The sequence below is a fragment of the Miscanthus floridulus genome, chromosome 2, assembly GCF_019320115.1.
Source record: "Miscanthus floridulus cultivar M001 chromosome 2, ASM1932011v1, whole genome shotgun sequence".
NCBI lineage: Eukaryota > Viridiplantae > Streptophyta > Magnoliopsida > Poales > Poaceae > Miscanthus > Miscanthus floridulus.
The window spans coordinates 145,729,888-145,747,586 of NC_089581.1; the positions used below are offsets into that span (position 1 = coordinate 145,729,888).

Here is a 17,699-nt window from a genome sequence, read left to right on the forward strand (position 1 = left end):
GGTCGACACATGCCGGCCTAACTCCTAGACCAAGTCTCGGCAGGTGGTGCCGAAGAGGAAAGCCTAGACAATTTTTGAGTCGCCAACGCTTGGCAACTCGGTGCATTGCTTGGAGAAGCATCGGATGAAGTCTCAGAGAGACTCGTTCGGCCCCTAGCGACAACTCTTGAGGTCCCATGAGTTCCCAGGGTACACATATGTGCCCTAAAAATTCCCGATGAAGACCTTTACCAAGTCACGCCCGTTGTGGATTTAGGAGGGAGGGAGGTGTTCGAGCCAGGCTCGCGTCAAGTCTGACAGGAACAACAGGAGGTTGCAGATGATGAGCAGGTCATCGTTCGCACCACCTAGCTAACAAGCTAGGCGGTAATCGGCCAACCAGAGCTCGGGGTTGGTCTCGCCGCTGTATTTTGTGAGGTTGGCCGGTTGCCGAAACCGGGCCAGGAAATGAGCACCACGGAGAGCTCTGCTAAAGACTCGAGGGCCAGATGGCCTAGGAGAAGGACTGTGGTCCTCCCCACTATCGTAGCGGCCACCTCGGTGTGGGTGGTAGCCTCGGGCGGGCCCCTTGTTGTCGTGGCGCCGTTGCCTGCTGACCACATCATGGTTGCCTTGCGCCTCGCATCGGTCACCGAGGCGGTCATGCACCGAGGGGACCCTGTTGGCCGTCAGTGCCCAAGCAGGCTTGGGACGATCCGAGGCCTCCCTATCCTACCGAGGCGGTGCCGTGGGAAGTTCTGAGGCGCCTCTACACCGTCAAGAGGCGAAACTTTCGGCCTGCTGCACCACGGCAGTCTCAAGGAGGTCTCGAAGCTCACCGTGGGCTCGTCGCCCCTCTGTGGTAGAGGGCTCGGGCATCGTCCAGAGTAGCATCGCCGCTGCCGTGACGTTCTGGCTAGCGCGATTGAAGATAGGGTGTTGCTCGCCCCCTTCGTCATTGTTGATGCGGCAGTTGACGTCGTGAGCCCTCCATCGGGCTGCTCCACCATCGCTGTGACCCCGCTGCTCTTGCTCGAGAGTGTCTCAGAGATACTACAGAAGGAGTCGGTCTTGTTCAACTTTGGCCTGAAGCTCATGGAGCTGCTCCAGGTCCAGACGTCGAAGTTCCTTGGGGGCAAGGTCTTTGTTCCGCGCTGCCTAGGGCTCAATGCGTGGAGGTGCGGCGCCGCTCGCCCCCTCAAGAGGTGGGGAGTGAGAACCTACCCCTTCGTCCTCATCGCCCGTGCTCAGCATCCTGAGCTCGACGTGGAAGCACTCACGAGTGGGGTCGTAAGTGCCTTCATCATCAGAATCGGAGTAGCCGAAGCAGTAGTCGCTCACAGCCAAGAAGCGGCGCATGGCTTCATGGTCATGGAGCCCGGAGAAGTCCGCTCCTTCCTATGCCTTGTCCTCCTCTGAGGAGTCAGCGCAGGTGTGGATCGAGGTCATGGCGTCGAGGTCGAGGGCAAAGCGTTGGTGGCATCCTGAGGGCTCCGCGTGAGCGGAAACGTAGGCAGAAGCATAGGCAGCGGCATTTCTCAACCCAAAGGGGTATGGGGATGGTGCCATTGCCGGGCTTCGCTCCGTCGGAGTCAACTCCTCAGGAGGTGGCGGGGCAGAGCTTGATGACGGGACGTCGCTACGCACCACCGGTGTTTTTCCCTTGCCTAGGATTAAGCTAGGCAGTTCCCCAACCAGGGACTCTGTGCCAACAGCCGGGCATGGGATGCCGGTGGAGCGCGGTGCATTGCCCTGAGCTTGCGTGGTGTTGGGGTGGTCCTGCTCGTGTCGTGCCTAGCGAGCGTGATGAGAGCGGCGACCCAAGTGCCGCCTGCGCCTGGGCTACCGGTGCATGGTGTCATCGTTGGTCGGTGGGGCTCTAGGTGAGAGGAGTACCATATCGTACTCATGTCCTAGAGACATGAACTCTAGGCTCCCGAACCAGATCACCGTGCCGATACACAGTGGACGCGCGGGGTCTGCCATCTGGGACTTGTCGGGGTGACGAGGCTGACACGCAGTAGAGCCCCTACCTAGCGCGCCAACTGTCGGTGTTTTGGACCGGTGGGCCCTCAACCAACTAGTGAAAATGTATTGCATGCCCCTAATCCTGGATGGTGATGCAAAGAGACATAATGTTTATACTGGTTCAGGCAATAGGTGCCCTACGTCCAGTCTGAGAGAGCGATCTTGTATTCCTTGCACCGATGTGCTTGTAGTAGGGGTTTACAGGCAGGGCGAGAGACAGAGCTAGTCCTAGGTCTCTGCGTGGAGCGGTGTGAATTGCTTGAGATGTTGATCTCAGGCAGTACGGAGGAGTGCGCGTATTACAGAGCGTTGCGCGTGGTTTGCGAGTGTGTGCGTGCGTCTATGCATGAGTTCATGAACTCGTGAGATCGTGTGTCTATCTTCCGTGTCTCTGTGTCAACGTGTCTAGAAACGGCCCCGGTCACTCCCTTTTATAGTTGAAGGGGGGCACAGGGGCGATACATGTGTTCGCTACACGACGCTTTGTGAGCGGAAGTGGTGTGTCCGAGCCCTGTAGCTCGTTACTGTGGTGGCATGGTCGACGGAGCGGTCTTGTCCTTGATGCACTGGAGCGACGCGCCAGTCACGCCCGATCCTGTGCGACGTGGGAGCTCCAGTGATGGCTTCACGTAGGGCATGGCGGACGACGTGTCGGTCGCTGTATGTCGATAGCGTAGAGAGCCGAGGCTCAGTCGGTGCAGAGGCCGAACCACCGTGGGGGGCTCGGTGGGCCCGAATCCCGAGGCTATCGAGACCCTGAAGCGGATTGCCGAGGCTTGGAGGGAGCAGTCGGTCCTGTACACTGATTCCGAGGTTATAGGGACCCGGACTTGACCTCCCACGCCGCGCTGTCCTAGGAGCAGGGGTTAGGTAGCACAGTGCAGTACGGGTGTCAGTCGTGGGCACAGTGCCGAGCACAGTGGCCGGTAACCCCTGCCACGTCCCGTCCCGGACGGCATGGTGTTGATGCGACTCCCATTTCGTCGGTCGCTCCGCTGTGTCGAGCCGTCGTCCGGCTGACTTCGCGGGAGTGGTTGGTCGTGTTAGTTGGACGTGACGTTCTGTCAGGGAAATCGGTCGAGGCGGAGGCGACGGGGTTGTCGCCGAGCCGGCCTCGAGCGAGGCGGAGAATCGGCACCTTGTCCGAGGCTTTACGTGCGGGGCCTCGAGCGAGACGGAGAATCGGTTCTCCGTCCGAGGTCTTACGTGCGAGGCCTCGAGCGAGACGGAGAATCGGTTTCCCGTCCGAGGCCTTACGTGCAAGGCCTTGAGCGAGACGGAGAATCGGTTCCCCGTCCGAGGCCTCACGTGCGAGGCCTCGAGCGAGGCTTAGAATCGGTAGCCTCGGACAAGGTGGAGTTAGCCGGTAGTTGTCTCTTGGCTTTGATTTTAACAGGGTCTAAGCGATTTTTTTAGTTTTTGCTTAGGGAGCCTCTTTTTACGGTACCCGACAGTATGAAATATGTGATATACCTTTGGATTCCTTGTTAACACGTGGAGGACTGAAGTGTCCACATGAGGATTGAGTAGATATGCTAAGGTGGTGCTGCACCTGGGATTTTGGCCTTTCGATAGGACCTTACATGTCAAGTCACTGCAACTAATCAATTGAGTCAAGAATCAAGAGTCAAACAAAATGATAGATTGGATATGTCGAGTCGTTATTCGACGAAAAACAATACGACAAGCAATCGAGTTCACACGTATCCTTTTGATGTTATATATCTCAGTTTTTTCCGTTCAAAAAAGTTATATCTCAGTTTAGAAATCCAGAAGCATTTTATGCTGGAAAATTTTACACCAGTTTTTCTTTTACTGAAATGAGTGGCGGGAATAAAGAAGAATCTTGTACTAGATTAGAAATGAAACAACAATCGAAATACGGTAGGCTTAATCATCACAGAGAAGAAGAAAAAGGCGTTGCATTGCATCCTCATGCGGACACACAAGATAACAGTGAGAGGCATGCATGTTCTCAGGTACTCTAGGTGATAATAAAAGCTAGAGGCAAGTTAAGAATCCAAGTGGTGGTGCCGCTGGTTTCTCTGTTGTGCAGTTCTGCACCTTCATCAATTGTCCCTATTGCCCCTTGCCCAAAAAAGCTCCAACAAGGAAATATTTGCAGCAACCCTTGTTTGGTTAGGTCGTTGTATCTATCGACGAAATCTGGTCGGCAGTCTAACGAGGGGTATATCCATGGTAGTATATGAATCGGTGGAGGTGCGCGTGATAGGAACCACATGGTGACACAAGCGCAGAGACAGCGATTTAGACAGGTTTGGGCCGTCTGATCGACGTAATATCCTACGTCCTATATCTTCGGTGGATTGTATTGAATATGAGATGAATTCGAGGGGGTCCCTATCCGCCTTATATAGTCTGAGGGTAGGGTTACAAGTTGGTTTAGGCCTAGATATATTCGGTTATATGGTAAGTATTTACAAGAAATACGATATCTATCATATCCGAAAAAGATCTTCCTTCATCGCCAAGATGTCTTCTGGGTGCACACCGATCAGAGCCAAGCCCCGTAGGCCCTGGTGGTGTGGCCCATGTCTATTGCCGTGGGTATCTGGGGTTATACCTCCTATAGTATCCCCACACCACACCAAAGCTGAGATAATTACTTAAAAAATTATGACCTGGGCTTACGGCTGGACCTACATACTATTTGTTAACATCCACGCTCCACGTTATACTTTGGTCTTTTTCTTTTCCTGTTATTAATAACATATATAGTCCTTTTTGTCGTCAGCCTACCTATATTATTGATAAAATTCATACACATATTGTTTTTCTTTTAGAAAGAGCCACCAAGTTGCCACTTTATTATTCTCCGTTGTATGTATATTTCGTTAATAAGCCCTCTTGTCACTGAATGATTTGCTGCTGCGCAGGCCACAGGCATGGGTTGGGGTGGGAGGGATTCCGCCCGAAAGGATTTGCCAAGGAACCACCGGCCCCGGCCCCAATCGGCCAGTCGCCCGCGGGACTGGAAGCGTCAAAGCGTCTGCCGCCAGGGCGCCAGCGCCAACACGTGCCGGCACGGCCGAGTTCCAGCGGGCACCGTCACGGCCCCCCTGCCCACCAATCCCCGGTGCCATCACGCCGGTCGCGGCCGGACGTGTGCTTGCGCGGGGAGAGCGAGCGATCCAACCATAGCCACACAGGCCGGCCATTCCTCCTCCCGGCCCCCAACTAACCCCGTTCGTTCTCGTCTGGCTCGATCGGCCACCCTCCCGAATCCACCCGGGGCCGGTGGGCCTGCAGCTGCTGCGGGCGTCGTCACGCACGAAAGCGGACAAGCATCCGCGTGCTTATAAGCAGACCCTCCCCTCCCGTCCCCAAAAATTGCATTCCTCCGTTTCTCCTAGCCACCTAAAGCTTCTCTCGCTCCCTCTCCTTCGATCCAGGGTGCAAGAGCTGAGAGCTTTGGTTAGTTTTATTAGTTTAGTCTCCCCAAGCTCGTGGCGCACGCAGCAGCAGATTCGTTGGGAGGTGGATTAGCAGCCGACGCCTGCAGCTATCTATCTAGGGTTTTGTAGTTAGTTCCTCGCAGTCGCAGGCTCGCTTGCTTACTAGCGTCTTCGGCCGGGCCAATGGTCATGGCGAACCCGGACATGCTGCCTCCGGGGTTCCGGTTCCACCCGACGGACGAGGAGCTGATCCTCCACTACCTCCGCAACCGCGCCGCCAACGCGCCGTGCCCGGTCGCCATCATCGCCGACGTTGACATCTACAAGTTCGATCCATGGGACCTGCCATGTTAGTACCCTGTACCCGCGCGCGCCTGCACTCTCTCGCATCATATATCTCGTGATCCAGATCCATCCATGCATGCACACGATCGATCGAGATCCCCGCTCGCGATCTCTAGCTAGCTAGCTGATCCGTGTGATATATACAAATAGTATATAGCTGGGAATTTTTAACAGCGATCTTGCCTTGATGTGTGTATCGCAGCCAGGGCCGCGTACGGGGACAAGGAGTGGTACTTCTTCAGCCCGCGCGACCGCAAGTACCCAAACGGGATCCGGCCTAACCGCGCCGCAGGCTCCGGCTACTGGAAGGCCACCGGCACCGACAAGCCCATCCAAAGCAGAGCCACCGGCGAGAGCGTCGGCGTCAAGAAGGCGCTCGTCTTCTACCAGGGCCGCCCGCCCAAGGGCACCAAGACCAACTGGATCATGCACGAGTACCGCCTCGCCGCCGACGCGCACGCCGCACACACCTACCGCCCCATGAAGTTCCGCAACGCCTCCATGAGGGTACGATACGTTGTTAATTCGTCATTGAACCTTTTGCATACTTACAATCCATGAAAAAATGAGTTAAGTTCAAAGAACAAAATGATGAGATCCTACTAGCTTTTGCCTTTTGCCATGCATGTAGTAGTAGTATATATCTCTCTGCATGTCAGTATCATGTTAGCCACCAGTTGCATGCGTTCCAGCCATATGCTCAGTTTGTTGTTGCACTGCTTGCGCATGCAATCACCGATGCAACCCCTTGCACCCTGATCTATCTTTTTTGCGATGTTTCTGATGATGCGGGTTCCCGGCACGTCAATGTTCTTTATCGCATCGGTTTTGTGGCTTGCCAATAGACGCAACGCAAGGGCCACTTTAGTCTGTGCGGCGCGGCTTTCTTTCTTTAAAAAATGTTCTTTAGGCATACTTGGCATGGTTGCACCTAGTCAATTGATCCGACAACGATAGCCACGATGCGTACGTGTTGACGATTGATTCATCCGCACCCGATTTGTGTAGCATTGATTATTTTACAGAATTGCTATAAATCAGTCGTTTGATTTAGCCCTCTACGACATGCGATTTTGTGGCCGCCAGATCAGGAATCGCCCAGTCACGGTGCTCCGTTAGTTGGTCGCGTGAGACGGGCTGCCGGTCCCCACCACATGCTCGTGCTCTAGCGTTCCAGACTCCCGGTCGTCCAGAATACACGCATGTACGTCCGTGGTTGGTCCGTGTACGCCCGCGTCTACACCCGTGTATAGCTCCAGCGGAATACAAGTAGTATGTACCGTGTACGCCCAGCCCACATGTATATTTGTATTTTTTCTAAAGTTTGTGAATAATTTGTGAACAATTTGATGATATTTGTGAACAATTTGATATATATTTCTCTGATATCTAGAATCCATGGAAATAATTTGTAAAATTTTTTCTGAAAAAATTGACATATATTTGTGTTATTCTTAAATTACACCATTATGTCTATTAAATTACACTGAATAAGTTATTGTAAATATAGTAATAATTTAATGTAAATATAGGTAAAAGATAGTATAAGTGTACGGAAAAAATTCAGTATGTAACGTAGACATATCCTTATTTTAATCTCCATCCTATCTTCTCTTCCTAATTTATCTGTGCAGCTGGATGACTGGGTGCTGTGCCGGATCTACAAGAAGGCCAGCCACGCGCCGCCGATGGCGGTGCCGCAGCTCTCCGACCACGAGCTGCAGGACGAGCCCTGCGGCTTCGACGAGAACCCGTACGCCGCGACGAGCGCCGCCATGCTCCTGCAGGGCGCGTCGTTCCCGGCGCTGCATGCCGCGTCCGCCGGCGCCCAGAGGATGCCCAGGATCCCGTCCTTCTCGGAGCTGTTCAATGACCCCTCGCTGCTGGTGCACTTCTTCGAGGAGGGCGGCATGCATCAGGACATGGCACGGCTCGGTAACCACCAGCAGCACGCCCCTCTCCTCGGCCGCCCCGTCACGAGCCAACTGCTGGTCAACAGCGGCAGCAGCATGTCCCCGGGGCAGATCCAGCAGATGGATCCGCCTGCCTCGACGTCGGCCGCTGGCGATGGCGCAGCTGGCAAGCGCAAGAGATCATCAGAGGCGAGTGCTGCTAGTGCCAGTGCGCTGTCGAGCCAGCAGGCGTCTGCAGCCAAGAAACCGAACAGCTCCTGTTTTGGTGCAACGACGACGTTCCAAGTAGGCAACGGGCTGCAGGGGTCGTCGCTGGGCCAACAGATGCTGCTTCATTCTTCTAACATGGGGATGAACTGACTGACAGATTGCTGTTCTCCACTGAAAGCTATGCTTGAGCATTCAATTGTGATTTGAACATCGGGATCTATTGCACCAAATATATATAGGCCTAAAATATACTCCATATGAAGCAATGGTTAATGGGCCTGTTCGCTGGTTGGGGCTGGTGCTGGTCTAGGTTGGCTGGTGCTGGTTTTTTATGAGAGAAAAACACTGTTGGCTGACTGGTTTGGGCTGGCTGAAACCAACAAACGAACAGGCTGAATATATACACTAGTAGTAGGTAAATCATTAAAGGGATTGTACTTGTAGAGTCCAGTAGTAGTGTCAATGCAACTAGCTATTTGCTAGGGACGCCATAGTTGATTGGGTTTGCGGTGTGTAAACATTTTGTTCTCCTGTACATAGTACAATACTATGTACTCAAGCTTACTACTACTACTACTACTACAAAGCTAGCTAGATAAGGCTTTGGGATCAATGAACTGGAAGTCAAGAACAGGAGAAAGGTGTTAATTAATATCCAACCGGCTTTATTTTTTTTTTCATATATCTGCATGTAAAACATTGGCCAGGTGAAATTCTTCAATGGCAGCCATCATTCATTAAGGATTAAGCCTTATTATGCCATGCTTAATTCCTCAGAGTAGGAGAATAAAAAAGCTTAGATCGTGCTTATATACCTCGACGCTTTCAGGATTACATCCCGGATAACCAAAGCAATGCAACCACACAGGTGTCACTCAAAGAGAAAGCGAAAACGAATTACCATAGCCACCAGCAGGCAGTTGAAATTCCTGATGGGATCGAGAAGATAATAGTCCATTCAGAATAAGGGCAAAGAAAAGGAAATAAGGGAAGGAAAAGAGAGAAAATGATGGAGGCCGCCAGATATTTTAATAAATTGGCCATGCAAAGCAGTCAAGTTGCGGATGGCTTGTAGTTTTCGGGTCAGGCGGTGGATGAGAAGCCTCCTTTTCTGCTCTCGATCACCGGGTGAAAGTGAAAGAGGCCCCTGCCTGGCTGCCTGTGCTGTGTGCATGCAGAATCTCGCTCGCCCGCCCACGGAAGCATCGGAAATTTCAGGCACATCAACAAGTCCCGGCCAGTCAGCGTCACCGAACACAACAAAACTGGCAGCTAGTCCGTTTGGCGCCTCTGGGTGGGGTCTACCGTCTATGCACTACTCCTACGCAGGCCAGTCCTGCAAGTTGTTGAGTAGTGAGGCGAAGTGATAGAGAATTAGTGCAGGAGATTCTCTGTCAGCCAAGAATCAGTCAAATCGTTGAACTTCACGCATGCAGGAGAATTAAGTTAGCTGGCTTTCAATCGGATGTGTTGAAGTTTTTCACGGCTCTGTTCAGGTTCCTATTCTACTATTCTGCTTTGAATGTTAAGACTTGGGTGTTTTACTGAAACTTAACGACCAGGGGAAAAAAAGTTGGTGGTGGTGGTAGATGTAGTATCAGGCTATCAGCTGCTGACAGAGTCGCTGCATGAACAAAATCAGCACACAGGGCGAAGCTACGTGAAGGCATCGGGGTCGGCCGACACAGATGACTTTGCCGCAGCGATTTTTCACCACGTTGGACCTCGGTAGAAAATATATTGGACCCCAGCGAGTTGGCAGCCCAGCAGTTCGGCCCATCTTCTGCTTCCTAGATTTAGAACGTGATTACATTACGTGAATGTAAATTGCAACAAGATACTGTACCGGCAGCGGCCCAGAAGGCCAAACGTTTGCCTCCAGCCTTCGCTACAGCCTGGAGCCCTGGACTGAGTAGTCGTCGTTTTATCTTCCGATCTCCATTGTTCTAGCATTTGGCAAGCGGCACCAGTGCCCAGCGTCCAGCGGCCGCTCGTTCGTTCTCTGTCTCTCGTCTCAAAGACGCTAGGCGCAAATCATAGTGACGACTTGCTGGTGGCCGGCGGCGATAAACTCTCTGCCCATCTTCTGTCTACCTGTCCAGGACCCTAGATACCCTATTCTGCAATTGCTAATTAAAACAATCTAGTCCGAAATATGAGGTCTTAAGGCTTTCCACCAAAGAGTGTGCTCTTTCATTCCGACGAAATGTCATGTACCTATCTACTTTAGTATAGCTTGCATAGTTGTATTTAAATAATACTAGTAACTTTTAATAGTAGGCTACTTGCACATTAGTAATTTAGTATCTATCTGCTTTAATTTTTATTATGTGACTAATTTCATAGGCAATCAAAGCACGTTGGAAAGATTCTTTAAAAGAATATTACCCGCAACAGATGATAATGAGAATAATGATGAAGATACTTCAACATAAATAGTTCACTAAATATGATTGCCTAGAGTATAGTGAAAACGTGGATAGGTGTTTTTTTTATTGTTACTTGTTCAGACATTGCAATAAGGGATAAGGTGGGAATGATACATTTGTAGTAGATGACTGGAATATCTTATAGGCTTAGAGACCATGTAGGCAACAAGGGTAATAGTTTTCATAATAGCTACAAAAAGATGCGATAAATTGTTGAAATCCGAACAATCGATTAGTGTTGTATTATATTGTTGCAACCTATAAGCTACTTATACGAGTAGTTGAGTACCCACTCTGACTCCGACGACCATTTATTCTGACTTCGCCCCTGGCGCACACGCATTGAAGCAAGAAGCATTTCTTACCGGAGATCAGTGATTCGTGGTGCTGTACTTTTTAACTCATTAGTTTACTGGCATAATAATCAGCACGTACGAACGAAGATGCTTATCCACAAGTAAATTTTTCCCCGCCGCGCACGCAACCGAAGTAGCACGTCAAATTAATTTACCGCTGGCTGTTGATTCCCCGTCCAAATTAGCCGGAGTTATTAACAATAGCCATTCCAGCTCGTGCTTTATCTCTCCCATGCAGATAAGCTTAGAAAAGTCGTGGAAAAGAATCCCGAAACCCCAGCAATCTCCCGAAGAGGAAGAGAACGAACAAGGACAGAGAACTCGCCGAGTAGTTTAGCCATTTCGCACCGTAGATTCAGGGTATATTCCTTGCGGCCTCACCTCGCTGCTTTCCCGTTTCGGCAGGCAGCGATCGCACAGCTGAGAGAGATGACTACCTGTCTCTCACGTATCTGCATTCTACTGGCCATCAGAACTTGCCACAATATAATATCAGAGAGGGGCCAGCTGACGTGCACGTGTAATCTGCCATTCGTGCTCCGTTAGTAGCCAAGCATTTGCATCCGGACCAGGTGCTACCAGCTGAGTATTTTACAGTTGAGGAGCCTTCAGAGTGACGAGGAACGCTGCTGGCGTGGAGAGAGTTCTTCCAGTGGCTACCAGGATTGGTCCAGCGCACGCCCATCCAGGCCCCAGAAAGGAAACCGAGCGCAGACCGAGAAGCGGATCGAAAGGGTAACCGCTTTGACGCTGGCTTCAGGCGGCTTTGCTCACTGCATCATCGGTGCATATGATATGTTATCTTTGGTGCTGAACTTATTTATCTGCTTCATGATTGTTCACCTTGCCTTTCTCAGTTCAGTGTTATATATCAAGAAGCCTGGGCAGTGGGCAGGCACGCGCGTGTTATATATATATATATATATATATATATATATAGTATATATATATATATATATATATATATATATATATATATATATATATATATATATATAGATATATATATATATATATTATATATATATATATATATATATATATATATATATATTTGATTTACGATAACATGAATATGCATTTATGATGCTCGTGTTACTACACTCACGGTGATATTTACCATAATATTATAGTAAATCACTTAGTAAGGAGTTACTGTAGTCTCGTAAATTAGTATAGTAACTATCATAACTCAAAGTGGCCACAGAATAACTTATTTTATGGCCAGCGGCAGACAATAGTTCTCTCTCTCTCTCTCTCTCTCTCTCTCTCTCTCTCTCTATATATATATATATATATATATATATATATATATATATATATATATATAGAGTAGTAGTAGTAATAGTGGCCGACTGATCGAACGTGCCTTTTGTGATGGTGAATTTAGTGGTTGTTTAGCGGATAATATGGTGTTCTAGACTTGGCATCTAGGAATGAAAGCCGGGATACGGTTGGCAGGGGATAAAATATATAGGATAGGATGACAAACACGTGAGTGTAAGGAGCCCGTGGAAAGGATATGGGCATGACGATATCATGTGTCTTTGGAGGATTTAGTTTACTAGTGGTGGGCCGTGCACTTTTGCGCGCCCGTGCGGTCAAAAATCTGAGAAAACTGAGGCGCGACAGCAAAGACTTTAATCAGGTTCATGGTGTGGTAGCATTACGACAGTAGATAAGTATTATTCTAAGTATTGAAATAGATAGCCACATAAGTTTAGTCTGCAGCCACATCGTTGTACCTTAAGAATGCTCATCGTGATACATTCAATAGGCTGTAAAGGAAGCAAGTAAGTTTACGTCTTTTAACTAACCATAGATGGTGGTGCAATGGCCTGGATATCACACAATTAGGGCTTAGGCGTACGGTACTTGCAATGCAAGAATATCGAACATGTATGATCTGTCCCTGGTTTCGTGGATCGTTCGTACAGAATATCTATTGTGCTGTTTTTTTGGTGTTTTTCCATGAGTACACGCAGCAGAATGTTTGGGCGATGCAGCTGCTGGCTGTGGCCTGCCTCTCCTTGGCTTCCATGGTGGAGGAGACACTCGTGTCCTCCCTCCTGGACCTATAGGAAAGCAAATAGGAAGTTCTCTTAGCAAGCTGTGATCAGCGGGTACGTTAAATTATTGATGAATGGATGCCAATACTGAAATGCAAAAAATAGGACTGGGTACTATTATTTGTTTGCAAACTAAATTGAAGAATAACGTGTGCACGGTAAACCTAGATTGTAATGAAATATCATATCATGGTGAAATCATGTTAACAGTGGGTAAAGCTGGGCAGAGTTAAATGTACCTATTATCCTAAACTCAGTTGATATATATTCCTCTTAAATCTAAAAAATAGAACACAAGGAAAAGCGTTGAATCTCAAAAAATATAGGAATCGAATCCTAACACGGATCATGATATGTTTCTCAATCTCTTATTGGACGAGGCACTCAAAAAATTGTGACATGGTATGTTTGTGGAAGAACCATTAAAAAACTCAAATTGGCAGAGCACTTGTCCATGAAAAGGATCATGGCACTATATGTAAGATTAATAAAAAGAAATAAGCATGTACTATGAGAACCTAACATCAAAGAAACATGATACCTTAGAATGAGCTACAAATATCATCAACCCGAGATCCTGATAAGGGAAAGAACCTGCATATCAGCAGCCATGAATAGGATCAGGCCACTATATTTAGTCCAGGGAACACAGTTGTTAATGCACCATTTAATGGTACAAAATTGATGGAAATGCATACCACTTTTTATCTGTACAGGTACCTTTAGTTACCTAATAGAAAGCAGAGGTAGAACCATAATGCAATTATTCCATAGAAGCACACACACGTTTCATTTCAGGATTTTTCAATTTGATACCGACAAAACCTCCAGCACCACCTTGCTCTAAAAAAGCTACACCCTGAATTCTCTTTAGCCCCAACGTATTAAAGGCATATAATAATCAATGGAGGATATGACAGCTGTAGCATTAGGAGGGAAGACATTCAGAGATCTAGAAAAAAATTCATAGATACCTGAGGTCTCCATCAGCTTCCTCACTGCCTCTTGTTTCTCTGAAAAAATAGAGTGTACCACCATGTTAACAAATTACTGGAAGCAAGATACAAGGCTAGCTTATGTAAACTTAAAATGTAATCTTCTCAGAAGAGGCATTATAAAAAAATAGCAGATCAACCAGATGAAGCAATACTCTGTACAATAAATCGACATTAGCAGTTAAGCAGTGTCATGAAGAGGGAGCTTCAAATTTAAGTGCGAGTAAGCACAAGAAACACAATATTTTAGTGAATGTACAAAGCATCATTGATTTTGTTCTTTTGATCCCAAGTTTGCAATGGATAAATTGCTTGTTAATGTGGTAGGCAAATCTAGAACTACCAATGGAAATTCAAGACTTGTACTATCATACTATGAAACTCTAATATGTGTATAGCAGAACTTTGAAACAAGCAGGAGATAGAAGACAATACATCTATTTTTATGTATGAAAATAGAGAACAGTGGATTCTAGATGGATGCAAAGCAGTACCTGATCAGCACTCAGCTTTCAGTTTTAAACAGGAAAAAGTAGATAAGCATTTTACAATGGATGCAACGATTCAAGGTAAAACGGATAGGATCAACCATGACTGATAACTTCCTTTGTCTAGAGTCATGGGAATTAGGAACTGAAAAAAGCAAACGCAAATAAGATACCTGTATTCGGAATTCCAGAATAGTACAAATTTGTTACACAAGCTATGGAGTGCATAGATAATATTGGCCTAGCTACAACTGATGTTTTCCTGGTAGATTGCAGCCACCGAAATCCTACTACTCCCGATGACTAAAACACTGAAAGGAGATGCAGCTACCAGGTTCAGCGGATTGAACTTGTTGTCCAAACTCAGTCAGCAGCTATCTGGCGGTCGGAGGAATAGCACACGCTGCATTGCAACTAGACTGAGAAACCAAAGCAGCCTGGCAACTATTGCTTCTCAATAAGTTTCGGAACAGTACATAAGCCTGCTGACTAAACAACTCTCAAATTCACCAAAAAAAAATCAAACCAATAAAAGGTGGGAAAATTAGATAAGGACAATGAGTAGGTAACTGTTGCTGGGAAGGAGTCACGTTTCTGAAAATTAGAAGAGTGCTGCTTTTGCTATTGCTGTGTATGTGAAAACCATTGTTTCAAAAGCACAATAGTATGCAGTGTACAAACGGAGGCTGTCCAAAATTCACCAGGAATGGGTTCAAACCCAATTTGATTCTAATAAACCTCGAACACACCAAATCAGCCAAACATTAAGAACGGAACTCACCGAAAATAGGCTGAATTCTAGAAAAAGAAAAACACAAGAAGGAAAGATCTCCCGTGATCATTGCTGTAAAAGTTAAACATAATTTATGATGTAATCATCAGATATTGTAGATCATCACCTGATCATGTTGTAGGAGTATCTGGCCATATACATAGAAAATTACAGATTGGACAAAAGTACAAGAAAGTCATCAGCTTATATGTTTCCTCAAAAGAACTGATTGGTCAGTACCTCGTTTCTCTATCAGCGTGTTCCTCCTGTAATCCGCAAAAATCGGAGAAGATTCAGTTCGAATCACCAAGAATCGAAGAGGATTCAAATGGAATCCTCGAAACCAAACAGGAAAGGGACAAAGGTGAAAAATACCCCTCAAATAAATTCATCTGTGGTGTGCAGTAGGAAGAGCACGAGGGGAGGGAGAAAAATGGAGCCTCACCAATAAGTATCTGGAACGGAGGAAGGGGAAGATGGGCGAGAGAGGATTAGCCGGGAAAGCGACGAGGTGGTCCTTGTTGGTCTGGTCGTGTCGGAGCCGTCGCGCGCTCTGCCCAGTTGCCCCAAAGCCGCGCTCACCGACGTGGCCCGCCAGAGGGCGCACCGGCCCTGCACCGCCCCATGGCCACGCATGGAGGGCGCACGCTTGCCTACGTACCGCGCCTTCGGCACCACACGGAGAGGGAGAGGAAGAAGGAGAGGGGTAGGGGAATAAGATGGTGATGCACCGCCATACAAAGCTGGCGAACTTGGCCGCCGCTGCTGCCGGCGAGAAAGACGCAGCTAGGGTTTCGTCGAGCGGCCGCGGACCGCATGCAGCGCAGGGGGGCCGGCGAGGAAGAAGAGGCAGCTAGGTTTCGTCACGGCCGCCGGCGAGGAAGAAGAGGCACGCAAGGCTGTGCGGAGGAGGAGGAGGAGGCACGGGAGGAGGAGGGCGGCGCCCGCCGTCTCGACCGGCGCAGTCGCCCCTGTGGCCGCCGCTTCTGGAGAAATTGAGACGGAGAGGAAGAGGAGAGACGCGTTTTTTTTTTTGGGAAGTGGAAGGTGAGATATCTAGATTCTGAAGTGAAGTTAAGCGGGGTGATGAGAACAGAAGCTGAAGAAAGCTGATTGAGACACAAAAGGTAAGCGAAGCTGATTCAGGGCAAAAGCTGGTGTAGCAAAATCCTGATCGTAAATTCTCAGATTCAACAGACGGTAGATTTTGGGGTGACGTGCATAGGTGCTCCTTCGGAGGAGCTGGCCATCTTTGTTTGGGTTGAATGAATAAACTGTCGGGGCACCAGAATTGGTGAGTTTCTTTAGACCGGAAAAGACTTAACATCTGTTGATCTCTCAGTGGACTACGCTGCTATTTGAAAAGAGGAGGGAGAGTGAGTGGCGACCCGGACGTGGTTGGGTTCCTGTTGTGGAGCTTTTAGACTATCCGTGCTGTGTCTTGACTTGACGTAGGTAATCGTATTTTTTTTGAATTTATTTATAAGCTTTGCTACTCTACCTCTAAATAACTGTAGACCGTCGATCTTGATGGATGTAATCACGTATCACCTCCTAAGAGATAATAAGATAAATATATATTTATTTTGAGAAATAAGAAAGTAAGGCCTTGTTTAGATTGCCTCAAAATTCTAAGTTTTTTCACTCTCTCTCCATCACATCAATTTTTAGACGCATGCATGGAGCATTAAATGTAGGTAAAAAAATAACTAATTGCACAGTTTGGTTGTAAATCACGAGACGAATCTTTTGAGCCTAGTTAGTCCATGATCAGACAAAGTTTGTCAAATACAAACGAAACGTGCTACAGTGTCCATATTGCAAAAATTTGCAATCTAAACAAGGCCTAAGCAAAATTTTAAGTAAAACATCTATCAATTGGATCTAACGTACATGCAATGGCATGCGTTTGTATGGTTGGTTCCGTTTCTTTTGAAGTCCTAACGTGACATGTGATGCTTTTTTAATTAATTGACTCATGTGTAGTTGCAATTGATGTCAAGGTTATTTGCATCTAAACGTCAGCTGTATTTTTTTGGGTACGAATGTAACAAAAGTAGAGGTGTGTTTTAGTTGTTTATTTAAAAAAATAGAACTTGTTGGCATTTAAATTAATTATTTATTCATTTTTATAATCCTGATATTAGTATTTTTATGACTTAGTATATTGCAAATGTATGTTGCTAACATTAGTATTTTTATAATTCCGACATTGGTATTTTTATAACCAGTCATTAGCTTTTGACACTTATTTATTAGATTTATACCATCAGATGTGTTCATGTACGTGATGTACCTCCACGGTGCCACGTCTGGCACGGCTACGAGGACGCCACACCAGTTTGGAATATGTCAGAGCATCTTCAAGAGTGCCCTATATCCCTTTCTCATTTATCTTTTTTTTTTGATAAAAAGGAGAAAAACTCATCTCCACGAGTTCTCTATATATCTCTTCCCCATCTTTTCGCACTTGGCAAACCACCGTCACCTGCGCGCAAATACACATGCGGCCTGGGAGCGCGCATCCGGAGTTTCCCCGCCTGCCTTCTCCTTCCCGCGCGCCGCAGTCCTTCCCACGTGACATCTCCTTCACGCCATAGCCCAGGTTTCGTCCAGGGGAGACGATCTTCGATGCCGCCAATGACGTACTCGTCCTCTCCACGTCGACTAGGGTTTCTGATTGCTAGGGTTTCGGTAGC

At 47.8% G+C, this 17,699-nt stretch overlaps 2 protein-coding genes across 22 annotated transcripts; one reads left to right on the top strand and one right to left on the bottom strand.

The window, feature by feature from the left end:
- Positions 1–5,283: 5,283 nt before the first annotated feature.
- On the top strand, positions 5,284–8,545 carry LOC136539983 (NAC domain-containing protein 58-like). The gene is made up of 3 exons (XM_066531970.1): positions 5,284–5,772; positions 5,971–6,275; positions 7,403–8,545. Exons 1-3 carry the CDS (start codon positions 5,607–5,609, stop codon positions 8,039–8,041), a joined length of 1,110 nt encoding a protein of 369 aa, XP_066388067.1. The 5' UTR covers positions 5,284–5,606; the 3' UTR covers positions 8,042–8,545.
- Positions 8,546–12,450: 3,905 nt separating this feature from the next.
- LOC136539984 (uncharacterized) lies at positions 12,451–15,580 on the bottom strand. 21 transcript variants are annotated; one of them, XR_010779820.1, is made up of 5 exons: positions 15,446–15,578; positions 15,128–15,266; positions 13,720–13,758; positions 13,287–13,339; positions 12,451–12,751 (listed from the first exon to the last, which is right to left on the bottom strand). XR_010779820.1 is itself a non-coding variant. In XM_066531971.1 (5 exons), the coding sequence occupies exons 1-5, from the start codon at positions 15,390–15,392 to the stop codon at positions 12,530–12,532; spliced, it is 357 nt and encodes a 118-aa protein (XP_066388068.1). In that variant the 5' UTR covers positions 15,393–15,430; the 3' UTR covers positions 12,451–12,529. The 21 variants fall into 21 exon arrangements, 1 of the variants encoding a protein (XP_066388068.1); XR_010779819.1 differs by having other exon boundaries at positions 14,235–15,266; positions 15,446–15,572; XR_010779811.1 differs by having other exon boundaries at positions 13,287–13,597; positions 15,446–15,567.
- Between the last annotated feature and the right edge of the window lie 2,119 nt (positions 15,581–17,699).